This window comes from Manis pentadactyla, chromosome 2 (assembly GCF_030020395.1).
Source record: "Manis pentadactyla isolate mManPen7 chromosome 2, mManPen7.hap1, whole genome shotgun sequence".
NCBI classification, from domain to species: domain Eukaryota; kingdom Metazoa; phylum Chordata; class Mammalia; order Pholidota; family Manidae; genus Manis; species Manis pentadactyla.
Window position 1 is genome coordinate 162,285,729 of NC_080020.1, and position 27,392 is coordinate 162,313,120.

At 39.0% G+C, this 27,392-nt stretch overlaps 1 protein-coding gene across 2 annotated transcripts in view; it reads left to right on the plus strand.

Moving 5' to 3' along the window:
- Positions 1–27,392, plus strand: part of CHMP3 (charged multivesicular body protein 3) — a 52,336-nt gene that overhangs the window by 6,685 nt on the left and 18,259 nt on the right. Inside the window, exons 2-3 of one of the 2 annotated variants that reach the window (XM_036931147.2) lie at positions 2,599–2,659; positions 16,894–17,073. In XM_036931147.2, the coding sequence (XP_036787042.1) occupies positions 2,599–2,659; positions 16,894–17,073 (241 nt within the window). The remainder of the gene's footprint in view (positions 1–2,598; positions 2,660–16,893; positions 17,074–27,392) is intronic. The other variant, XM_057497036.1, reaches the window with a different exon arrangement.

Consider the following 27,392-nt stretch of genomic DNA (forward strand, 5'->3'; position numbering starts at 1 on the left):
AATTCCCAAAAGTGGAATTTCTGTGTCATAGAATATTTTAATTGTTTGAGAAATCTCCATGCTGTTTTCCACAGTGGCTGCACCATTTTACATTTCTACTCCCAGTGCATGACAGTTTCCTTTCCTCTACATCCTTGTCAACATGTGTTATTTCTTGTCTTTTAGATACTAGCTGTCTGACTGGTGTGAGGTGATATCTCACTGTGGTTTTGATTTGCATTTCCCTGATGACTAGTGATGTTGAGCATCTTTTCCTGTGTCTGTTGGCCATCTGTGTGTTTTCTTTGGAAAAAATGTCTATTCATGTCCTCTGCCCATTTTTTATTCAAATTATTTGTGGGTTTTTTGGAGGGAGGGGATTGAGTTATGAATTCTCTTTACATTTTGGATGTTAACTCCTTACCAGATACATCTTTTGCAAACATTTTTTTCCCACTCAGTAGGCTGCCTTCTCATTTTGATGGTTTCCTTTGCTGTGCAGAAGCTTTTTAGTTTGATGCAGTCCCACTTGTTTTTTTCCTTTTGTTTCTCTTGTGTAGGGAGACCTATCCAGAAAAAAACTGCTGCTGCCAATATTTAAGAGTTTACTGCCTATGCTTTCTTTTTGGAGCTTTGTGGTTTAAAATCTTATATTTAACTAAGTGTTTAATCCATTTCAAGTTTATTGAACCATTTACTTTTTACAGTGGTCCAGTTTCATATTTTTGTATGTAGCTGTCTAGTGTTCCCAGCACCACTTTATTGAAGAGACTGTCTTTTCTCCATTGTATATTCTTGCCTCTTTTGTTGAGGACTAATTGGCCATATAAATGTAGGTTTATTTCTGGGCTCAAGGAAGAGATTGTTTAAAGGGTATACTGTGTTCTCCTGTCATGTCAAAAAATTTTTGAGAGTAGGGAGAGTTGGTGATTGCACAATATTGTGAAGGCCCTAAATGCTATTGAATTGTACATTTTTAAATGGCTAATTGTATGTTACATGAATTTTACTTTTAAAGTGTATAACTGTACAATTTTAAATTTAGGTGCTTTTATACTTGTTATGGGTAGAGTTTCAGTTCTTGCATAACAAATGTTTTATAGATTTTGTTAAATAATTATTTTACTTAAATCATTAAAAGTGAAATTTATTGGAAATATGTCTCTTAATGGTATAATTTGTATGTCATTTAATCCACGTATCTATAGATGAATGCTAAAGGGTTCAGCATTAATTCTATTCTTGTTTTATTTTGTTATTTTTTATCTTAAATCCCACAACCGTTGTTTATTGTAAAGGTGTAATCTGATCCTTATGATGGGCTTATAGGTAGGATTTCTGGTAGTGATTTCGAGCACCAGGGTCTCCAAACTTTTTGGATTTGCAGCAATGGGGGTCAGCTACCAGCGTGGTCCAGTCATATTGGGTGAGGATGTCTTTGATCTCTTTTGGAAGCCTGTACACAGACCTTTGGAGGTAGACTACCAGGGCTTTGGTGGTAGACTAGCAGAATGTGTAAAACTGGGCCACATGACCACACCCTTCATATAGACACAAGAGGTCCAAGCCAGCTAAGGCTCCTTGCCCAGAAGCAGAACAGGTTCCAGTAGCTTATATAGCAACGTGTATGGTTAGATCATCGCCAAGGGTTACCCATTCACCTACTGAGGCTATTGCCTCATATGCAGTGTGCCACGCCTATGGCCATCTTGCATCTGAAGACCCTGTACTGGACGACGTGGCTGCAGCTGTAGAAGAGATCCGCATCACGAGGTGCTGTAACTGGGAGAAAACCCTATGTTTTTTTAGACTGAAGTGCTGAGAAACTATTATTATAAATGAGTAGATGGTAGGGAAAGAGTTTTGCTAGGTCAGTGTCACCCAGTTCTTTGCACTTCTGTGTCATATGCCAAAAAGCACATAGTAATTTACTGTCATATGCCATAAAGCATATAGTAGTTTTAATGGTTTATCAGCTGACAACTCTGATTTTCACTTTTGTTTTTTTGAAACAAAAGACTTGGAAAACACTGCACTTGCATAGGAATTTAATAATCATTAGCATTTTATTATTTTCTTAAACCCTACACTAGTATTTCTAGTTGGCCATCTGTTTAGTGCTTCAAAGGTTTTTGCCTTTCAGGGAAATATTATCATGGTAGTAAAAGATATAAGTTAGAAGAAAATCTTCTGTAAAATGGAAAAGCATTGGGGATAGAAAAGGTGAACTCTCATGACATAAGAAGAACAGGTTTTGAAATAATAATATGTAGAACTTGAAAATCTTCTGATGCCCTTGAAACATACCTATGCTCCTGTACCTCTTGAAAAATCTTAATGTACTCTCTCTGAGATCCTGTATAAAGTGCTTCTTACTGCCCGTCTTCTGATAAGAATCCTTGAAAGCTTAGGGCTTCTATGTACTGTGAATAAAAAAAGGAAAGAAAAGAATGAAAAAAAAATAGAATGTGGCCCTAAAGCTCTTTCTTTGAAAATGGCTTAATTTTGTGTGTGGATTTTGTCTGGAATAAATGTAGAATTAATATACAATTCTTTAAAATTCACTGAATTAGAAGTATTGGCTTCTCTTGTAATTCCTTTTCTGAAATTTTTTCCCAGGTCAATGAATGGTCCTTGAAGATAAGAAAGGAAATGAGAGTTGTTGACAGGCAAATAAGAGGTAAATTATTATTTTATGTCTCCTGTTCTTCACCTTCTTGGTGTATTTTGCATTAGTTCATAAAAATAACTGCATCTATATATTGTAAGACATAGTTTATTCTTACATTAATTATTTATGGCTGTCCTAATTATTTTGCTTTTTAGTCACTATGAAAAACAAGATGTAAAGAACTCAGAGAAACTTTACATTTTATAAGAACTAAATCTTTCCTCTGGTCTGGAATTTAGCTATTCAAGGGGTTGGGGCTGTGTTCATTCATCTCTGATTTCCTGAGCCCAGGTTGGTTTTGGAAACAAAGCAGGTGCTCATCTACTGTGGTAGTCAGAATAATGGCCTCGTAAAGATGTCCACTTCTTAATCCCCAGAACCTGTGAATACCTTAAGTTACCTTAAATGGCAAAAGGGAATTTGCAGATATGATTAAATGTAGGATCTTGAAGTGGGGAGATTTCCTGGGTTATTTGGATGGGACCAACATAATCATAAGAGTCCTTATAAGAGGGAGATAGAATGTTGAGAAAAAAGTGAGAGAAAAAGAAATGTGACCACAAAACCTGATGTTGGACTGATGTGCTTTGAAGATGGGGGAAGAGACCATGAACCAAGGAATATATGACCTCTAGAAGCTAAAAAAGGCAATGGATTCTTCCTTGAAGCCTCTAGAAGAAATTCAGCCCTTTCATCACCTTGATACTAGAATTCTGACCAACACAATTGTAAAAGAGGAAACTTGTGTTGTTTTAAGCCATTAAAAAAAAGAACTAAAGGAACCTCTTCCTACTTCTAAAGAAGTGATTTTATGGAATTCAAATTAAATAAACTGTGCATCTGTAAAGAATGAATTCCATTTTCACTACTCTAGTTTATCTTAGCATGGCTATAAATTGAGGAAAATTTATTTCCAAATAAAATTGTTGTCTAGTACCACTTAAAATTGAGGTAATTTGCAAAGAGATAGTGATGTTTAAAACTTGCATGATTTTTAACACATTCATGATTGGAGAAAGATTAATACTGTAAAGATACCCAGTATTATTCCCTTTAAAAAAGAATTAGAAGGACAATTCTATTCCCAGCCTTGCTGGAGTAATGGTGTCAGATTTGCACTGGCACTCCCATTGTAAAGACAAAATTGGACAAAATCTATGAAACATCTGTTTTCAAACATTGAATAGTTGGCAATGGGGATTTTGATCACTGAGAGGAGGGAAACAAAGGGTGAGAGCCCTTATATGGCCATGATTTTTTTGCCTGGCGAAACTTTCTGGATCGTAGTATATGGCAGGGATTCTAAGCAGAAAATAGTGGTCTCAAGTTGAGGATAAAGATATCAGGATTCTGGAAGACTGCAGTGGCTGGAATTTGTGGGGCAGAGTATTAAAGAAAAGGCAATACCCAGAGAAAGAGCTCTAGATATCTGCATGGGGTCCAGTAGTATCTTTACCCAAATACTAAATGGTGTATACTTAGAATGAGATTTTAAGAAGTAGGACAAAGAACAGTTACTGGGTACAGAAGATCTACCAGGAAGCTAGAAGCTGAACAATTCCCAGAGCTAACAAAAGATTGAGAGATGGTAGAGTTCTGATCACATACAGTAAAGAGACTTATTGGACATCTGGGTCATTCAGTAGAGACCCCAGAAAGGTCATACCTTAATATTAAGGCTAAACTAGCCCTAAATTAAAAGCTGTTGTAAACCCATACCAACAAAGTTTAAAAAGATGTCTTGAAAGCTGATCTACAGTTAGCTTAACTGCCTGCCATAATCAAGCAGAATGCTCTTAAAGGAAGACCAAAAATTCAGACAATGAAAAATGAAACATTCAAAGTGTCCACCATCCAATGAAAAATTACTAGGAAGAAGCAGGAGAAAAATCAGGCAATATAAATAGACCCAGAAAAAAAAAGAAATTTAATAAGCAGATAAAGATTTTAAACAGCTATTATAAATATGTTGAGGAATTTAAAAGAAAACATGAACATAATGAGAAAAATAGGAGATGCAGAAAAGAACAGAATGGAACTTCTAGAAGTGAAAGATCTAAAATGAAGTGAAATAAGATGAAAACTTCACCAAATGGGTTTAACAGGCAGATTAGACACTACAGAAAATATCAGTGAAATTGAAGATAGTAATACAAACTGTCCAAGCTGTAGTACAGAGGGGAAAAAAGTGAAATAAAATGAACAGCCAGTCCAGTAACTTGGGGAAGAGTAAGTGGTCTAATGTGTAATTTGAGTTTCAGAAGGAGAGGAGTCAGGATAGGCTCACATGAAACAATGGCTGGTGAAAACTGTAAACCCACAGATCCAAGGAACTCAGTGAGCTTCAAACAAGATTCACACAAAGAAAACCACAGTCAGGCATGTCATTGTCAAATTATTGAAAATTAATAAGGAAATAAGACAGTCGAAGAAAAAAGACACATTATACATAGAAAACAAAAAGAATGATTAAAAATTTCTTATCAGAAATGATGCAAACCAGAACATCTTTCATACTGATGAAAGAAAAAACCCCCACATTATCCTAGAATTCTGTATCCAGTGAAAATGAAGGTGAAGTAAAGAAATTTTTATACAAAAGAGAATTTACCACCAGTTGATCTACAGTACAAGAAGTGCTAAAGGAAGTTGAAAATGTTAAGGGGAAACCATACCAGGTACATACTTAGGTCTACTTAGAGGAATGAAGCATGCTGGAAATAACAAGTATATACATAAATATATATATTTTTAAATTTATTTTAAAAATTGGTTGTTTAAAGTAAAAATAATGTAGGGCTTATAACATTAACATGTAGAAGTAAATAAACTGTATGACAATAGTAGCACAAACAATTGATTAGTGTGATTTTTAGAAACCTCATAAATTTAGTTAGGGTCCCACAAGCCTCATTAATGCTGTTTTATACTTTGTTCATTGTATGCCTTCTCACATCCATAGCTCATTTATCTTGTTAAATGATATTCAAGCCTTACTCCTGCTATTTCCCATTCATAACAATTTATTAGTTAACTAACTCTAACATGTATTATAAAAAGGTCCTGAGTTTTGGAGTCTTAACAATACCAGGTTAATTGCTATCAATTAACTATCGAGCTCTGTTAAAAATCTCAGAATTGTGACAGCAAAACCCATGTGCCCCTGGCAATGATGACAGTCATAAAGGCCAGTGAAATGGAATAGAGAGCCCAGAAATAAACATATGGTCAGATGATTTTCAGCAGGGGTGCCAAGACCATTCAATGGGGAAAAGACAGTCTTTTCAACAAATGGTGCTGGGAAAACTAGATTTCCACATGCCAAAGAATAAGTTTCGATCCTTATTGTTTTTCCCTGTCCTTTGACACCAAATGCAGTGGTGTATTTTTTCCCTACATATATGTATAACATTAACAATATTATACACAGCAGTAATAGTATAACTTCATTCGGGTTCCTGGACCCAATTCCAATCTGTGTAAGTATGTAGGAGGGGGTCTTCCCATACATACTACCACCAAGCAATTCTGGAACACAAGGAGGGTGTTGGAGAACTCAACTCAATTCTGATGCTATCTGCCCAGAGACAGCACCAGATTCCCAGGTTAAGGGCTCCATCCTATAAGACTGCCCTCCACCCCTTACTCCAAACCCTGGTCGCAAGCCCCAGGCAGTTCCTGTGCTTCTAACCTACCCACTGCAGACTGCAGCTTCCCACGACCTCCCCCTTAGATTCAATTAATTTGCTACAGCGGCTCACAGATTCAGGAAAACACTTAACGATCACCAATTTAGTAAAGAGTACCATAAAAGATACAAGTTAACAGCCAGATGAAGAGAGACATAGGGCAAGGTCCCAAATAAAGGAGCTTCTGTCCTCCTGGAGCTTGGGGCCTGGCACGGTGGCACATGGAGGCATCCTGGTTTCCCAAGCATAGAAGTTCTGTCTCTGACCAAGAAGCAGGACTCAGCCGAGGAGAGCAGGCAAAGCAGAGCAGAGACCAAGTGAGCTCTTCTCGTGGGTTTTGTGAGGGCTTCACTGCATAGTCATGAATGACTAAATTGCTGGCCATTGGCTGATTCAGCCTCTAGCCCCTGCCCTTGGGTGGGGGTCCACAAGTCTCTCAATGATATGACAAGACACCCATTTCACCTTTAAGACTGCAGTGTTTTCAGGAACTGTGGATGAAAACCAAATATACCTGAGAGATAAATATTTGGTTGTATGAATGACCAAATATGTATTTTGTATAACTTATTATGTCACACGTACCTAGTACCATATATAAAAAATAACTCCAAATGCATCAAAAACCTAAATATAAAGTAAAAGTATAAAACTCTTATGAGAAAACAGGACAAAAGCTTTGCATTACATTTGGCAGTGATATCTTGGACATGACCCCAAAGCCATAGGCAACAACAAAAATAAAAATAGACAAATTAGACTTCATGAAAATTAAACATTTTTGTGAATCAAAAGACACAATATAAAGAGTGAATGGAGGAGGCAGAGCCAAGATGGCGGCATGAGTAGAGCAGCGGAAATCTCCTCCCAAAACCATATATATTTCTGAAAATACAACAAATACAACTATCCCTAAAAGAGAGACCAGAAGATACAGGACAACAGCCAGGCTACATCTATACCTGTGAGACCCCAGCACCTCATGAAGGGGGGCTAAGATACAAGCTGTGGCCTGGCGGGACCCGAGCGCCCCTCACCCCAGCTCCCAGTGGTAGGAGAGGAGTCGGAGCAGGGAGGGAGAGGGAGCCCAGGACTGCTAAACACCCAGCCCCAGCCATCCGCACCGGACCACAGACACACAGTACATGAGGTGCTGGATACTAGGGAGACAGGACAGTAAGACCTGTGAGTGGGTCCCAGCACCTGGTGCCCCTGGGACAAAGAAAAGCGAGTGCTTTTTTGAAAGACTTAAATCCCACAGCTGGATGGAAGCATCCCGGGACACTTAGCGCAGCACCTGGGAATCCCGGGGAACTCTGGGCGCCCTAATCCCCTGGGCGGCAGCACAGCTCGGAGGCCCCTCACAAAGATAAACAGCCTCCCACCCGTTTGCCCTCCAATGCCGTTCCACCATAGTGGAGTAGCAGCCTGAGGCCGGCCACGCCCACAGTAACAGCAGAGCTTAACTCCACAGCGGCCAGGCAAGAATCAGAGACCCCATCTGTGTGCAGCTGCCCAGCACAAGCCGCTAGGGGTTGCCGTTCTCCCAGGAGAGGAAGGCCACAAACCAGCAAGAAGGGATGTTCTCCCAGCCAACACACGCACCAGCTCCCCACAACTACCTCTATCGCCATGAAAAGGCACAAGAATTTGATACAGACCAGACTAACCCAGACATCCTCCCCTGAGAAGGAATCTGGGGAGATAGACCTAACCAATCTCCCTGAAAAAGAATTCAAAATAAAGGTCATAACCATGCTGATGGAGCTGAAGAGAAATATGCAAGAGCTAAGGGATGAAGTCCAGAAGGAGATTACAGAAATGAAACAATCTCTGGAAGGATTTATAAGCAGAATGGATAAGATGCAAGAGGCCATCGATGGAATAGAAACCAGAGAACAGGAACGCATAGAAGCTGATGCAGAGAGAGATAAAAGGATCTCCAGGAATGAAACAATATTAAGAGAACTGTGTGACCAATCAAAAAGGAACAGTATCCACATTATAGGGGTACCAGAAGAAGAAGAGAGAGAAAAAGGAATAGAAAGTCTATTTGAAGAAATAATAGCTGAAAACTTCCCCAAACTGGAGGAGGAAATAATCGTTCAGACCATGGAAGTACACAGAACTCCCAACAGAAGGGACCCAAGGAGGACAACACCAAGACACATAATAATTAAAATGGCAAAGATCAAAGACAAGGACAGAGTTTTAAAGGCAGCTAGAGAGAGGAAAAAGGTCACCTACAAAGGAAAACCCATCAGGCTATCATCAGACTTCTCAACAGAAACCTTACAGGCCAGAAGAGAATGGCATGATATATTTGATGCAATGAAACAGAAGGGCCTGGAACCAAGAATACTGTATCCAGCACGATTATCATTTAAATATGAAGGAGGGATTAAACAATTCCCAGACAAGCAAAAGTTGAGGGAATTTGCCTCCCTCAAACCACCTCTATAGGGTATTTTAGAGGGACTGCTCTAGATGGGAGCACTCCTAAGACTAAATAGATGTCAACAGAGAAAATAAAATCACAGCAAAGAAAGCAGACCAACCAAATACTAACTAAAGGCAAAAAATAAAATCAACTATCCACAAAAGCAGTTCAAGGAAACACAAAAGAGCACAGAATAAAACACCCAACATATAAAGAATGGAGGAGGAGGAATAAGAAGGGAGAGAAATAAAGAATCACCAGACAGTGTCTACAATAGCTCAATAAGCAAGTTAAGTTAAACAGTAAGATACTAAAGAAGCTAACCTTGAACCTTTGGTAACCACGAATCTAAAGCCTGCAATGGCAATAAGTACATATCTTTCAATAATCACCCTAAATGTAAATGGACTGAATGCACCAATCAAAAGACACAGAGTAATAGAATGGATAAAAAAGCAAGACCCATCTCTATGCTGCTTACAAGAGACCCACCTCAAACCCAAAGACATGCACAGACTAAAAGTCAAGGGATGGAAAAAAAAATATTTCATGCAAACAACAGGGAGAAAAAAGCAGATGTTGCAGTACTAATATCAGACAAAATAGACTTCAAAATAAAGAAAGTAACAAGAGATAAAGAAGGACATTACATAATGATAAGGGGCTCAGTCCAACAAGAGGATATAACCATTCTAAATATATATGCACCCAACACAGGAGCACCAGCATATGTGAAACAAATACTAACAGAACTAAAGGGGGAAATAGACTGCAATGCATTCATTTTAGGAGACTTCAACACGCCACTCACCCCAAAGGATAGATCCACCAGGCAGAAAATAAGTAAGGACACAGAGGCACTGAACAACACACTAGAACAGATGGACCTAATAGACATCTACAGAACTCTACATCCAAAAGCAACAGGATACACATTCTTCTCAAGTGCACATGGAACATTCTCCAGAATAGACCACATACTAGGCTGCAAAAAGAGCCTCAGTAAATTAAAAAATATTGAAATTCTACCAACCAACTTTTCAGACCACAAAGGAATAAAACTAGAACTAAATTGTACAAAGAAAGCAAAAAGGCCCACAAACACATGGAGGCTTAACAACATGCTCCTAAATAATCAATGGATCAACGACCAAATTAAACTGGAGATCAAGCAGTATATGGAAACAAATGACAACAACAACACAAAGCCCCAACTTCTCTGGGACACAGCAAAAGCAGTCTTAAGAGGAAAGTATACAGCAATCCAGGCATATTTAAAGAAGGAAGAACAAACCCAAATGAATAGTCCAATGTCACAATTATCGAAATTGGAAAAAGAAGAACAAATGAGGCCTAAAGTTAGCAGAAGGAGGGACATAATAAAGATCAGAGAAGAAATAAATAAAATTGAGAAGAATAAAACAATAGAAAAAATCAATGAAACCAAGAGCTGGTTCTTTGAGAAAATAAATAAAATAGATAAGCCTCTAGCCAGACTTATTAAGAGTAAAAGAGAATCAGCACACATCAACAGAATCAGAAATGAGAAAGGAAAAATCATAATGAACCCCATAAAAATACAAAGAATTATTACAGAATACTCTGAAAACCTACATGCTAACAAGCTGGAAACCTAGAAGAAATGGACAACTTCTTAGAAAAATACAGCCTTCCAATACTGACCAAGGAAGAAACACAAAATCTAAACAGACCGACTACCAGCAAAGAAATTGAAGCAGTAATCAAAAAGCTACCCAGGAACAAAACCCCCGGGACAGATGCATTTACCTCGGAATTTTATCAGACATACAGAGAAGACATAATATCCATTCTCCTTAAAGTTTTCCAAAAAATAGAAGAGGAGGGAATACTCCCAAACTCATTCTATGAAGCCAACATTTCCCTAATACCAAAGCCAGGCAAAGACCCCACCAAAAAAGAAAACTGCAGACCAATATCCCTGATGAACATAGATGCAAAAATACTCAACAAAATATTAGCAAACCGAATTCAAAAATACATCAAAAGGATCATACACCATGGCCAAGTGGGATTCATCCCAGGGATGCAAGGATGGGACAACATTCGAAAATCCATCAACGTCATCCACCACATCAACAAAAAGAAGGACAAAAACTACATGAATGTCTCCATAGATGCTGAAAAAGCATTTGACAAAATTCAACATCCATTCATGATAAAAACTCTCAGCAAAATGGTTATACAGGTCAAGTACCTCAACATAATAAAGGCCATATATGATAACCCCACAGCCAACATCATACTGAATAGCGAGAAGCTAAAAGCTTTTCCTCTGAGACTGGGAACAGGACAGGGATGCCCACTCTCCCCACTGTTATTCAACATAGTACTGGAGGTCCTAGCCATGGCAATTGGACAAAACAAAGAAATACAAGGAATCCAGATTGGTAAAGAAGAAGTTAAACTGTCACTATTTGCAGATGACATGATATTGTACATAAAAAATCCTAAAGACTCCACTCCGAAACTACTAGAACTGATATCAGAATACAGCAAATTTGCAGGATACAAAATTAACACACAGAAATCTGTGGCTTTCCTAAACACTAACAATGAACTAATAGAAAGAGAAATCAGGAAAACAACTCCATTCACAATTGCATCAAAAAGAATAAAATACCTAGGAATAAACCTAACCAAAGAAGTGAAAGACTTATACCCTGAAAACTGTAAGACACTCTTAAGAGAAATTAAAGAGGACACTAACAAATGGAAACTCATCCCATGCTCTTGGCTAGGAAGAATTAATATTGTCAAAATGGCCATCCTGCCCAAAGCAATATACAGATTTGATGCAATCCCTATCAAATTACCAACAACATTCTTCAATGAACTGGAACAAATAGTTCAAAAATTCATATGGAAACACCAAAGACCCCGAATAGCCAAAGCAATCCCGAGAGGGAAGAATAAAGTGGGGGGGATCTCGCCCCCCAACTTCAAGCTCTACTACAAAGCCACAGTAATCAAGACAATTTGGTACTGGCACAAGAACGGAGCCACAGACCAGTGGAACAGAATAGAGACTCCAGACATTAACCCAAACATATATGGTCATTTAATATATGATAAAGGAGCCATGGACATACAATGGGGAAATGACAGTCTCTTCAACAGATGGTGCTGGCAAAACTGGACAGCTACATGTAAGAGAATGAAACTGGATCACTGTCTAACCCCATACACAAAAGTAAATTCGAAATGGATCAAAGACCTGAATGTAAGTCATGAAACCATAAAACTCCTAGAAAAAACATAGGCAAAAATCTCTTGGACATAAACATGAACGACTTCTTCGTGAACATACCTCCCCGGGCAAGGGAAACAAAAGCAAAAATGAACAAGTGGAACTATATCAAGCTGAAAAGCTTCTGTAGCAAAGGACACCATCAATAGAACAAAAAGGTACCCTACAGTATGGGAGAATATATTCATAAATGACAGATCTGATAAAGGGTTGACAACCAAAATATATAAAGAGCTCATGCACCTCAACAAACAGAAAGCAAAGAATCCAATTAAAAAATGGGCAGAGGAGCTGAACACAGTTCTCCAGAGAAGAAATTCGCATGGCCAACAGGCACATGAAAAGATGCTCCACATCGCTAGTCATCAGAGAAATGCAAATTAAAACCACAATGAGATATCACCTCACACCAGTAAGGATCGCCACCATCCAAAAGACAAACAACAACGAATGTTGGTGAGGTTGTAGAGAAAGGGGAACCCTCCTACACTGCTCTTGGGAATGTAAATTAGTTCAACCATTGTGGAAAGCAGTATGGAGGTTCCTCAAAAAGCTCAAAATAGACATTCCATTTAACCCAGGAATTCCACTTCTAGGAATTTACCCTAAGAATGCAGTAGCCCAGTTTGAAAAAGACAGATGCAACCCTATGTTTATTGCAGCACTATTTACAATAGCCAAGAAATGGAAGCAACCTAGGTGTCCATCAGTAGATGAATGGATAAAGAAGATGTGGTACATATACACAATGGAATATTATTCAACCATAAGAAGAAAACAAATCCTACCATTTGCAACAACATGGATGGAGCTAGAGGGTATTATGCTCAGTGAAATAAGCCAGGCAGAGAAAGACAAGTATCAAATTATTTCACTCATATGTGGAGTATAAGAACAAAGAAAACCTGAAGGAACAAAACAGCAGAATCACAGAACCCAAGACTGGACTAACAGTTACCAAAGGGAAAGGAACTAGGGAGGATGGGTGGGAAGGGAGGGATAAGGGCAGGGAAAATGAAAGGGGGCATTACAATTAGCATGTATAATATGGGGGGATTATGGGGAGGGCTGTGCAACATAGTGAAGACAAGTAGTGATTCTACAGCATCATACTACACTGATGGACAGTTACTGTAATGGGGTATGGAGGGGGACTTGGTGAAGAGGGGAGCCTAGTAAACATAATTTTCTTCATGTTATTGTAGATTAATGATAACAAAATAAAAATTAAATTAAATTAAAAAAAAGAGTGAATGGAGCAAAAAAGCAACCACAGAACGGGTTTTACAATATTTACAAATCATATATCTGATAATGAATTCATACCCAGAATATATATAGAAGTCCTCAAATTCAACAACTAAAAAAAGCCCCTGTTTAAAAGTGGACAAAGGACTTGACTAGACCTTTGAGTGTATAGAATATTTCTCCAAAAAGATAATAAGTGCTCAATAAGTACATGAAAAGATGCTCAAGGTCACTAATCAGGGAAATGCAAATCAAAACCACAGTGAGATACCATCTCACACTGCTTAGGTTGGCTGCTATCAGTCAAAACAAAACAAAATAACAAGTGTTGACGAGGATGTGGAGAAATTGGGACCATTGATCATTGTTGGTGGAAATGTAAAACTGCAGTACCTGTGGAAAACAGCATGGCTGTTCCTCAGAAAGTTAAAATAGAATTACCATGTGGTCCAGCAATCCCACTTTCGAATATTGCTGTGGACTGAAAGTTTGTGTCTCTCCCAAAATTCATTGTGTTGCAGCTCTAATCCCCAGTGTAATGTATTTGGAGGGGGGCATTAGGAAAAAGCCATGAAGATGGAGGAGCCCTAGGAAATGGGAGTAGTACCTTTATCAGAAGAGACACTAGAAAGACAATCTCTGTCCATCATGTGAAGATACAGCAAAAAGGTTTACATTTTCAAACCAGGAAATGGGTACTCATCAGGAACTGAATTGCCCAGCACCTTGATCTTCTATTTCCAGCCTCCAGAAATATTTGAAATAAATTTCTGTTGTTTAATTCACTGAATCTATGGTATTTTTGTTTAGCAGCCTGAACTGATTAATACAGATATTAGTACTAAGAAGAGGTGTTCTGCTGTAACAAACACTTAAAAATGTGGAAGCAGCTTTGGAACTGGGTAATGGGTAGAGGCTATGAGAGTTTTGAGTTGCATGCTAGAAAAAGCCTACTTTGCCAAAAATGGACCTTTTAAGGTGAGGGCTTAGGGAAAAAAAGGATGCTGGAGTCAAGACTCTATCTTCTTAGAGAACAACACATCAGTAACCATATACAGAATGTGGGTAGAATATGGATGGGAAAGGCCATTCTGATGATGTCTCAAATGAAAGTGAGAACCATGTTATTGGAAAATGGAGAAAAGGCAGTCCTGGCTACACAGCAGCAAAGAACTTGGCTGAACTGTGTTTGGTTTCTAGTGTTTTGTGGAAGCTAGACCTTGCACGCAATACAATTGTATAGTTACTGAGATTTCTAAGTGAAGTGTTGAAGGGGTGGCTTGGGTATTCCTGATGGCTTATAGTAAAATGAGAGGAGAGAGAAGTGTGTTGAAGAAAGTATTGTTAAGCAAAAAGATTTGGAATAGCCTTATCTTTCCATATTGCAAAAGATGAGAAGGCATGTCCAAAAGACACCAAGGGTATGGCTAGACCAACCATTTGATAAAGAGATTGGAATCCAGCTAGCTCACTGCCAGTTTGAACTGAAGGAGATGGATACAGGTTGGAATGAAGGAAGGCTTGTTAGACTTCTTAGATTCTGAATGATAGGACTATAAAAACATTTGGCTTTGAATTTGCACAACACTTCAAGGAAAGGAAGAAATATCCCTAACAGTGCTTCAGAGAGTGTCAGTGCCAGCACCTCAGTTCCTATGCGCCAGATGGCTGCTAATCAAAGCTGTTTGGAAGGGTGGCTGACAGAGCCCAGGGGCTGTAGCCCCACTGCCCAGCAGAGCCTCAGCTTGAGAGGGACCCCACAGAAAGTCAAAGCTTGGTGGTGCTCTGCCAGCCGTGGGATTATATTGCCACCCCAGTAGGTTCTGAGTATCAAGCCTAAGAGTCATAAGATCTCATAGATTGCCTTGCTGAGTTTTGGGCTTGCTTAGGACTTGTCACCCCTTCCTTCTTTCCTATTTTCCCCTTTTGGAATGGTAATATCTGTCCTTTGCCTGTCAGAGGTTCATAGCTGGAGAAAAATTTTGCCTCAGGATCAATCATACCTTCAGACTCACCCATATCTTATTTAGATATTTTGTTGAGACTTTGGACTTTAGAAATTAAAGTTGATGCTGGAACAAGTTGACTTTTGAGGCTGTTGGGATGGAACAAATGCATTTTGTATGTGAGAAAATAAACTTTGGGGGGCCAGAGGCAGGATGCTATGGACCGAATATTTGTGTGTCCCCAGACTTCCTTTGTTGAAGCCATGATCCCAGTGTGAAGTGGGGTATTTGGAGGTGGGGCCTTTGGGAGGTAATCACATTAGGAGAGTGTAGCCCTCATGAATGGGTATAGTGCCCTTAGAATAGACACAAAAGATGATGCCTCTCTCAGCCCTGTGAGGATACAGCAGGAAGGCATCCACCTGCAAACCAGGACGTGGGAGCCGCACTGGTTGTTGGCACTGTGGTCTTGAGCTTCCCAGCCTCCAGAACTACAAGAAATACATTTAGGTTGTTTTAAGGTACCCAGTCTATGTTAATATAGGTACATACACAAAAGATTTAAAAGCAGGAACTCAAAGGATACTTGCATACTCGTGTTGATACTAGCATTATTCACAATAGCTAAAGATTGAAAACAACCCGTGTCCACTGATGGAGGATTGGATAAGCAAAATTTGGTATTCACATGTAATGGAATATTATTCAGCCTTGAAAAGAAAGGAAATTCTGATACATTCTACAACATGATGAACCTTGAGGACATTATGCTAAGTGAAATAAGCCAGGCACAAAAAAAATAATACTGTATTATTATACCTGTATAATGTACATAGAATAGTCAGCTTCATAAAGACAAAGTTAAACAGTGGTTGCTGGGGGCTGGGGGAGGAGGAAGTGGGGAGTTGTTGTTATTTAATGGGTTTGAGTTTTAGGTTTGCAAGTTGAGAAGAATTCTGGGGATGGATGGTGGTGATGATTCCCAGCAATATGGATGTACTTAATACCACTGACCTGTGTACTTAAAAATGATTTAGATGGTAAATCTGGCATTCTGTGTACTTTAAAAAATATTCTTTGAAAAGTTTAAAAAATATTTAATTTTTAAAGTTAATTAAAAATTACTTTAAAAATATTCTCTATTGTTCTTAAAACACCTAATATAGACATACCTTACCTCTAGTTGATGCTATCATGGTACTTCTAATATGTTCAGGTTTTCCTTAAGTTACAGGTTTTTAATAAATCATTAATGAATGTATAGAGATTATACTCCCATAGTTAGGGAAATAGTACTTTTGTGATTACTAGAGCAAGCTCTGGAATTCATTTACAGTATTTTTAAAGTACCTTAACACCAGTATCAACAAATGTTGGAGTAGACTCACAAAAAGTTTGGAAATTTTTTCGAGTATAATAGGGTTTACTTTTCTTTTTACTTTTAGATTGCTGTCGTTTCTGGAAATAATACTCACCACATGAATTATTTTACTTTCATTTATATCCTCCTGTCTGTTTTCCTATTTCCTAGACACATTTAGACCACAGTAAGAACAAATTTGACAATGCCAGTAAATCTGGTTTACCCTTAATTTTTTGGTGTTTTGTATTATATTCAAAATCTAAAACAGATATCCAGAGAGAAGAAGAAAAAGTGAAACGATCTGTGAAAGATGCTGCCAAGAAGGGTCAGAAGGATGTCTGTGTGGTCCTGGCTAAGGAGATGATCAGGTCAAGGAAGGCTGTGAGCAAGCTGTATGCATCCAAAGCTCACATGAACTCCGTGCTCATGGGGATGAAGAACCAGCTGGGTAAGACAGCACTTACCTTACAGCCACCCCAATACTGCTGGCGTTCTTTTGAACAGTTACAGCTCTGGTTTTTATTGTTTGTATTGTCTTAGTTGGGGTGTTATACAGATGAAAATATAATTACTGCTGTCATTTTTATTTTGTTGTTATTCTTCTGCCAGTGTTGAAGTAATGGCAACATTTAGATATAAATCTGCTTTGTGTAGAATTTAGAATATAGTTTCTCATGTGAACAGTTATAAAGTGACTGAGAGTTAGGCCATAGGAGTAAGAAGTAGGCCTACTTGTTACAGTGAGTCTGAAGAAAAGAGTTGCCTCTGTCCAGAGCCCAGAGCTGCCCTAGGCAGAATTCTGTAGCAGGTTAAGTTTGTCTTTGGCTTTCACCCACCTGCTTTTCTGCCTTATCTCTGACTCTCTATCTATGCTTCCTTACTGTGATTCCCACTCGTTCAACACCAAATGTAATAGTGTATTTTTTCCCTACGTATATGTATAACAGTAACAATATTATACACAGTAGTAGTAGTAGTATAACTTCATTTGGGTACCTGGACCCGATTCCAGTGTGTATAAATATGTGGGAGGGCGTCTTCCCACATATACTTACACCAAGCAGTTCTCAACACCATCAGGGGCCTTGGTGTGCGTCTCTAAGCCAGAGGGATGGAGTGCCTGAAGTTCCTGAAAGTTCCCAACCTGCTGGGCTAGTGTGCCTAGATGATTTTGTCCACCTGAACTTTCTCCTGAGCAGCAAGCTCTGTGTAATCCTTGCCCCTTTAGCAGCCCTCTTGCTGTTGGGAACTCTGTCAAAGCACTGCCTTTCTTTTGTCCCAGAGCAGCCGATTGTGGGTACCTGCTCTCCACAGTGGATGGAATCTCAGTCTCTCCAAGTATCCTGCCTAATCTCCAGAACACCATGTATGGGTTCATGCTTCCAGAACAGATCTCCAGGACTGGCTGTTCAGCACTCCTAGGTTTCTTCCCTCTCCCTGCTCCGTTTCTCTTCCTCCTGAGGGTGAGCTGGGGTGGGGAGAGGGCTCGGGTCCTGCCAGATCGCAGCTTTGCTGCTTTATCCTTTTCCGTCAGGTCTTCTCTTTTCCCCAGATGTAGGCAGTCTGTTGCAGTCTTTTCTCCAGTTGCTCTTTCAGAATTCGTTTATTTGCTTTATTTTCGTATTATAAGTGGTTTTGGGAGGAAGCTTCTGTCCTACTTCTCATGCCACCATCCTTAAACCTGTTCCCTCTTTTTTAAGAAAGAAATAAAAAGGGAGGAAAGGGAGTTGAGAGGCTGGATTAAGTGTAGGCTTCATGAGGACCTTTCCCAGTCTTCTTAGGCAGGCTAACTAAAATACAAAGAGCAAAATGATATTTAGTTTAACAGATAGATTTATTTTAGCCCCTATTATGTGCCAAATACATTACTGGGCACTGGAGATAAAATAGTGAATATTACAGACACAGTCATTGCCCTCTAAGTCTGGGATGAAAAGCAAATACTGTAATGAGTTTAATAAAATACATAATAAAATTCATCGTCAAATAAATAGATATCTAAATTGCAAGCTGTGATAAGCACTGGGAAACTGTAAAAGGGAAGGTGCAGTCAAGGATGGCTCCTTGCAAGCACTGATGTTTGTTACCTGAAGGAGGACGAGTGATTTTGAGTGTAGGTCAGGGGGTATTCCAGCCTGAGTGCCAGCCAGCACGTGCGAAGGCCCTGGGGCCACAAAGAATCTATGCACTTCAAACACTGAAGGAAATTCTCAGAGGTTGGGGTATCTGAGAGCATGAGGAAGGAATGGCCATAGAGGATGAGCCAGGGAGGTAAAGACAGTTTTTATCCTTTCAGAGAGCAGGGGTTTTCAGAGACAAGTTCAAACTGAGAGGAAAAGTATTTCAGGGAGAATCAGGGAAAGATGTGAGTAGAGGCACAAAAGCACAGATGAAATATTTCAGGCTTTGTTCAGCAAACAGCACTCGCTTCAGTTTGACAAGAGTGCATTAAGTGGGGGAGTGGGAGGTAAAGCTAGAAAGGTAGTTGGAGTCAGAATTTTTAGAGGTAAGCTTAGGAGTTGTCATTTCATTTCATAGGTAGTGGAGCACCTTGACACACTGTGAACATAGACTGCAGGCACAGGGAGGGGTCGAGGGGGCAAGATGGGGGCAAGGGGCCTGAAAGGTAACAGGCAGGGCCTGAGTAGTCTAATGGGATGGGGTGGAAGAGAGAGCATGATGAAGAACTCTTCTGAATGCAGAGTAAATGGATCTAGTGTATAAACAAGCCTGAGATCCTCCAAGCCTGTGAGCTTGAAAAGACTGCAGGGCCACAGAAGGACACCGGAAACCCAGGGAAAAGAACAGACCTGAGAAAGGAAGGAGATTCCATCTGGGACTGTCTAGACTTGGTCCATGAGGATCACCCTGCTTCCCCAGCACCTAAGCATGTTGCTTGGTGGGAGCATTCCCCAGGGAGGGTTGTTGAGAGAGTTTATAGCAAATTAAATACAGCAGAGAAAGTAACTGAGGATAGAGTCTGGGACAGAGTAAGAGAGAGGAGCCTACATTTCGAGAGTAAGTAAAGAGAGTTCCTGAGAGGGCTTCGTCCGTCTTGCCTTTGGAGGTCCCCTATCCCACCCGCAGGCTGTTGCTGCTTTGAAAAGCCACCATTTGATGAAGTTTTTGCTTTTGCTTAAGGTGTTCCTCCTTTAATATGCAGATATCTCTGAAGTGTAATATGTTAAACCTTGTCAGCTATTAATACACTGTCATAATTGGATGCTTTCCAAGTGATAACTTTCTGACAGCAGCTTCTTGCAGAATAAGAGATGAGTATATTTTAATTAGGGGAGAAAGTTAAGAGAGAGGTTCAAAGGTGGAGCAGAAAACAGAATTACCGTGTGGTCCAGAAATTCCACTTGAGGATATATAGACAAAAGAATTGAAAGCAGAGACTCAAACAGATTATTTGAATATCCACCTTCATAGCAGCATTATTCATGATAGGCAAACTGTAAAGACAGCCCAAGTGTCCATTGAAGGATGACGAATAAACAAAATGTGGTCTATACACACAATGGAATATTGTTTAGCCTTCAGTTAAAAAGGAAAGAAATTCTGACATTTGTTAAAACATGGATGGACCTTAAAGGTGTTATGCTAAGTGAAATACAGCTATCACAAAAGGAGGAATGCTCTATGATTCTATTTCTGTGAGGTACCTATAATAGCCAAATTCATACAGACAGAAAGTAGGGACGAGAATTTCAGTTTGGAAAAATGAAAAATGTTCTAGAGGTAGATGGTGGTGATTGTTGCACAACAATGTGAATGTAAACATTAAATTTACATTTAAATTTAATTAAATGTTAAAACAGTAAATTTTGTGTTACACGTATTTTGCCACAATAAAAAAGAATGGTGGGGGCAGGCTGCTGAGCCATGGTGGGGTCCAGGAGGCAGGGACTGGATGGGAACTGTAAGCCCTTGGGTGGTAGGGGCAGCGTGTCTAGAGGGGCAAGAAAGGCAGTAAAAAGGGGGTGGCGGGGTGCCAGGCTAGACACTGTTGTGATTTCCTTCTTTGTCTTGTTTCTTTATTTTTTCTCTTGCTTTGATTGGCATACTTGAAGTCTTTGAGGTGTTTGTGAAGTTTAAACCAATAGCGAATCAAGACATGTTTTTCATAACTTTTTAGTATTTTTAACTTAGAAGTTATGCGGGCTTACTGAGAAAATAAACTACAGAAAGATAATCAAATTACAAGTAAGTGTTCACCGATTCTCTTGTCTTGGCCACAGCCCTTGTATCCACTGGCAGTTGCTATTAGAGTACCATCCGGGCTGTTCTGCAGTTTGCTTTTTTTTACTCTAACAATATGTCATTATATATAAATAGATGGCTAGGTAGACACACACACACATTTATTTGTTACCCAGTCCAAGCCCTTCAATAAACAAACAAGAGCAGACTTTTCTTTTTATTTGGCATTTAATGTTTAACTGTTACCTAGCATATGCAAGATTAAAATTAACTTTCTTTAAGGCTTACTTAATAACAGAAGTAATCTTCTAAAATAAATATACAGTTGACCCTTGAACAACACAGGTTTGAACTGTGCAGCTCTACTTATGTGCAGATTTTTAAAAAATATATTGGAAATTTTTTTGAGATTTGTGAGAATTTGAAAAACTCACAGATGAACCTCATAGCCTCAAAATATTGAAATATTAAATAAATGTGTAAAATACATGTAGCTACTAACCTGCGTTTATCATTTACTTCCATAAAATATACAGATTTATTACAGAAAGTTAAAATTGATCAGAACTTACACACACATAAAGACAGTACATGGCCCCATTTGCTGTGGAGAGAAATGTAAGCCAATGTAAAGATGCAGCTTAAATCATAACTGCATAAAAGTAACTGGTTCATACTGTGTTCCTGTAGTAATTTCGTAGCCACTTCCTAGGGTATTATGGTGAGCTTAAGTATTGCGACTATCCGTGTAAAACACTGTGTGACACAGATCATCTCTGTGTGAGCCGTTCATCTCTCGGTAAATTATTTATCACAGTAAAAGGTGATGTTTAGTGCAATACTGTAAGAAACCATGGGACCTATATGAAGTGCTACTACTGATGCTGAAAGTGGTCCCAAGAAGCAGAGAAGTCAGGACAGTACAAGGAAAAGTTGAATTGCTTGATATTGTTGGTTGAAAACTGCAGCTGTGGTTGCCCAACATTTCAAGATAAATGAATCTAGCATAAGGACCATTGTAAAAAAAAAAAAAAGAATTCATGAAACTGTCACTGCAGCTACACCATCAGTCTCAAAAACCTTGCAGATTATGTACAATACCTTTTTATCCTGTAATGAAAATGTAACTTTTATGTGGGTGCAGGATTGCTGTAAGAAAGGCACACCTATAGACTCTTAATAGGATTCAAGGAAAAAGTAGTTGTTGCAAGACAAAGCAAAAGGAAGGTGAAGGTTTGAAAGCTGGTAAATTCAATGCCAGCAAAAGATGGTTCGATAATTTTAGAAAGAGGCTTGGCTTAAAAAATTGTCAGGATAACAGGAGAAGCAGCTTCTCCCAACCAAGAGGCAGCAGACTTCTCAGACGCCATTAAGAATGTCATTGAGGAAAAAGGATGTCCACCTGTTCAGGTTTTTAGGGCAGGCGCAGGTGTCCTGTTCTGGGGGAAAAAAGCCACAGAGGACATTTATTAGTAAGGAAGAGAAGCAAGCACCAGGATTTAAGGCAGGAATGGGATAGGCTAACTCTCCTGTTTTCTGCAAGTACAGTTGGGTTTATAGTCAGGACTGCTCTTACCTATGAAACTGTTAACGCCTGAGCCTTGAAGGGGAAAGATAAACACCAACTGCCAGTCTTTTGCCTGTACAACAAGAAGACCTGGATAGCAAGAACCCTTTTTCTGGATTGGCTCCATCAATGCTCTGTCCTTGAGGTCAAGTACTTTGCTAGTAAGGGACTGCCTTTTAAAGTTATTTTGATACTGGATGATACCCCTGGCCACCCAGAACTGCATAAATTCAACACCAAGTCTACTTCCCCCACTGGCAAGGTCTCTAACAGCCCCTAAATCAGAGGGTCATAAGGACTTCTAATACTCTCTGGAAAGGACTGTCAACACTAGGGAAGAGAACTCCAAAAGAGAAAGAAAACCTGAAGGTCTGGAAGGATTACACCACTGAAGATGCCATCATTAAAAAAAAAATCAGTAAGCCATTGTTATAGAAAAAGCCATCAAGCCTGAAATAAATTCCTGCCAGAGAAAACTGTCCAGCTGATATGCGTGACTTCACAAGATTTACAACAGAGAAAATCAAGGAAATCATGAAAGAGATCTGGATATGGCAAAAAAAGAAAAAAAAAAGGTAGAGGGTGAAGGGTTTTGAGATACGGATCTTGGAGAAATTCAAGAGCTGATAGACACCAACCATATCAGAGGAATTAACAGAAGGTGACTTGATGGAGATGAATGCCTATGAACAATGAGCTAGACAATGAGGAAGATGTAGAAGTAGTGGCAGGAAACAAACTGACATTTAGATGATCTGGCAGAGTGGTTCTGATTATTCAAGACTGCTTTTGATTTCTTGTATGACATGGATCCTTTTGTGATGGGCACTGAAACTAACACAGCAGCAGGACTAGTACTGTGTAGAAACGATTTCAGAGAAATGAAAAGCAGACGACATAAATGATTATGTATTTCTGCAAGTGACACCAAGTGTGCCTGCCTCTCCTGCCTTGCCTTCCACCTCTGCCCACCCAACCCCCTGACAGCAAGACCAACCCTTCTTCCTCCACCTCAGCCTGCTCATTGAGGAAGACCTTTATGTGATGTTTCTACGTAATGAGCAGTAGATCATAAACTTACCTGTTGTGCATGTGTATCTTTGTATGAAAATAAGTAACTATACAGCAAGAACTGTAGAGACTTTGTGTCGTCATCACCTAAGTATTCATCCTGTGCAAGACTTGTATGGAAGTGGATGACCCATCCTTACACAGGCATAAGGTGAGTGATATTTAACATAAAATTAATAACGTGTTAGTTTTCTTCTGTTTCCTAACTTTGTCTTCAAAGAATAACATTACCATACAGAATACACTCTCATAATTGGAGAAACTGTGTATTAGGTTATCACAGGCAAGTGATTTTTTAAAAAATGTAACATTTCCAATACCATATTATATATATGGCTGCAATAATATGCCGTGAAAATTCCATAACGAGTCATCCCCTTAGTGAATAGGCCAGGCTGCCATAGGATGGCTGCGTCAGTTACACTGGCTGCAGCACTGCTGCTACTTTTTCTCACATTATCTTTTCATCTTTTGTGTGTAGTCTTAGTAATAGATATGACATCAGTGTTCACATCATGTAAGACAACATTGATGTAAGACATCATGTAAGACAATACTGATAGATAATTCATCTTGTAAACAGATCACATAAACTTATGGTATTGATAACTATAACACAGTACTGTAAATATACTTTCCTTATGATTTTCTTTTTTTATAACAACATAATATATGTTAATTGATTGTTGATGTTACTGGTAAGGCTTTTAGTTAACAGTCAACTATTAGTGAAGTTTTGAGGGAGTCAAAAGTTAAACACAGATTTTTTAATACACCACAGGTTGGCACCGTTAACCCCCACTTTCTGCAAGGGTCAACTGTATGTATTATGTATCTTCCATAATAGTAGATGTTCAGTGGTTTTAAATGTTTGCCTTCATCTATAAAATGTGGTTTTCAAATGAAATATTTTTTCTTTGTACAAATATAGTATTATTAGAAATCTTAGGGTGAAAAACAACTACTTCACTGACAAATTGATTGTTTCCATTTATTTCATATTTAATTTTAGTCATTATTCATATGAATACTTACTTCAGTCAGGTGTGAAGGTAGTGTAGGAACCCACAGTCGGCATCAGAGGAGAGTGACGCTTGTCGTCCTGGTAGGTCCGCCCTGTAGCAACCTGCATTGCCAGGCAGCCTCAGGCTCATACTGCCCCCAGCGTTGCTTCTCACACACTGCCTTTCCTGAACTGTGTTCTCATAATTTTCCATAGCTTTTTTTTTTTTTAATGGATCAGAAACAGCTACATGAAGAATATTTCTATAATTTCTACACAGTTGCCGGTAATCAGTAAAGATTGTGGTACAAAATTTATCTTAGAACCTAGTGCTGGAAAAAAATCATTTTTCCCAGTGAAACAGTGTACTTCTACCAGGGAACTGGCCTGCAGCTCAAATCATTGTCACCCTTTGTGCCTTATCTGTTGAGATGCTCAAAGATAAATTAACTCTCAGTTGCAGCAGCTCTAGGTCAGTGATTCCCAAGGGAGGACATTTGGCAATGTTTGGAGATGTTTGGTTGTCACACTGGGGTGGGGTGGCATATTGTTGCTATTGGCATCTAATGGGTAGAAACCAAGGATGCTGGTACATATCCTAGAGTGAGTACAACAGCCCCTACAGCAGAAAATTACCTGGAGCAAACTGTTCATCATGCCATTGTTGAGACACTCAGGCCTACGTCTGTGTAACCCACTCATCCTTCTGATCTTTTATATTTTATCATACATGCTGTATGTTTTTTTAATAGAGATAAATTCAAATTATTTTTTCAAGTGGTAACATACATTATAAATAAACTTGACTTTAAATTTTGAAAGTTTCCCAAATGTGTACGGTTCCAGTGCTTCTTTATGACTGACTCTAATTCCCTTCTATGGCCTTTGGTTTGGGTTCCCCCTATTATAGAATGTTTGTGCTGTCTTCATTTCCTTTCAAAAATAATGTTAGATGTTTCATTGTAAATCATTTATCTTTTTTTTTTTATTTTTAAAGGTATTATTGAAACACACTCTTCTGAAGGTTTCACATGACAAAAATGTGGTTACTACATTTAGCCATATTATCAAGTCCCCACCCATACCCCAGTGCAGTCCTTGTCCATCAGTGTAGTAAGATGCCACAGATTCACTATGTGCCGCCTTTGTGCTACACAGTTTTCCCTGTGATCCCCCACACCATGTGTACTAAACATAATACCCCTCAATCCCCTTCTCCCTCCCTCCCCATCTGCCCTCCCACACCCCTCCCCTTTGGTAACCACTAGTTCCTTCTTGGAGTCTCTGAGTCTGCTGCTATTTTGTTCCTTCAGCTTTGCTTTGTTGTTATACTCCACAAATGAGGGAAGCCATTTGGCACTTGTCTTTCTCCGCCTAGCTTATTTCACTGAGCATGTCCTCCAGCTCCATCCATGTTGTTGCACATGATAGGATTTGTTTCTTTCTTATGGCTGAATAGTATTCCATTCTGTATATGTACCACATCTTCTTTATCCATTCATCTACTGATGGACACCTAGGTTGCTTCCATTTCTTGGCTATTGTAAAAAGTGCTGCAATAAACATAGGGGTGCATATGTCTTTTTGAATCTGAGAAGTTGTATTCTTTGGGTAAATTCCAATGGGTGGGATTCCTGGGTCAAATGGTATTTCTATTTTTAGTTTTTTGAGTAACCTCCATATTGCTTTCCACAATGGTTGAACAAGCTTACATTGCCACCAGCCGTGTAGGAGTGTTCCCCTTTCTCCTGATCTTTGCCAGCATTTGTTGTTCTTAATCTTTTCGATGCTGGCCATCCTTACTGGTGTGAGGTGATATCTCATTGTGGTTTTAATTTGCATTTCCCTGATAATTAGTGATGTGGAGCATCTTTTCATGTTCCTGTTGGCCATCTGAATTTCTTCTTTGAAGAAGTGTCTGTTCATATCCTCTGCCCATTTGTTAATCGGGTTATTTGCTTTTGGGTGTTGAGGCATGTAAGTTCTTTATATATTTTGAATGTTAACCCCTTGTGGGATATGTCATTTACAAATATATTCTTCCATACTGTGGGATGCATTTTTGTTCTGTTGATGGTATCCTTTGCCATACAGAAACTTTTTAGTTTGATGTAGTCCCATGAGTTCATTTTTGCTTTTGTTTCCCTTGCTCAAGGAGATGTGTTCAGGAAGAAGTTGCTCATGCTTATATTCAGGAGATTTTTGCTTATGTTGTCTTCTAAGAGTTTTATGGTTTCATGACTTAAATTCAGGTCTTTGATCCATTTTGAGTTCACTTTTGTGTATGGGGTTAAACAATAATCCAGTTTCACTCTCTTGCATGTAGCTGTCCAGTTTTGCCAACACCAGTTGTTGAAGAGGCTGTCATTTCTCCATTGTATATCTATGGCTGCTTTATCATATATTAACTGACCATATATGCTTGGATTTATATCAGGGCTCTCTATTCTGTTCCACTGGTCTGTGGCTTTGTTCTTGTGCCAGTACCAAATTGTCTTGATTACTGTGGCTTTGTAGTAGAGCTTGAAGTTGGGGAGCATAATGCCCCCCGCTTTATCTTCCTTCTCAGGATTGCTTTGGCTATTCAGGGTCTTTTTTGGTTCCATATGAATTTTAGAATGATTTTCTCTAGTTCGTTTAAAAATGCTGTTGGTATTTTGATAGGAATTGTATTGAATCTGTAGATTGCTTTAGGCAGGATGGCCATTTTGACAATATTAATTCTTCCTATATATGGGCATGTGATGTATTTCCATTTATTGGTATCTTCTTTAATTTCTCTCATGAGCGACTTGTAGTTTTCAGAGTATAGGTTTTTCACTTCCTTGGTTAGGTTTATTCCTAGGTATTTTATTCTTTTTGATGCAGCTGTGAATGGAATTGTTTTCCTGATTTCTCTCTCTGCTAGTTCATTGTTAGTGTA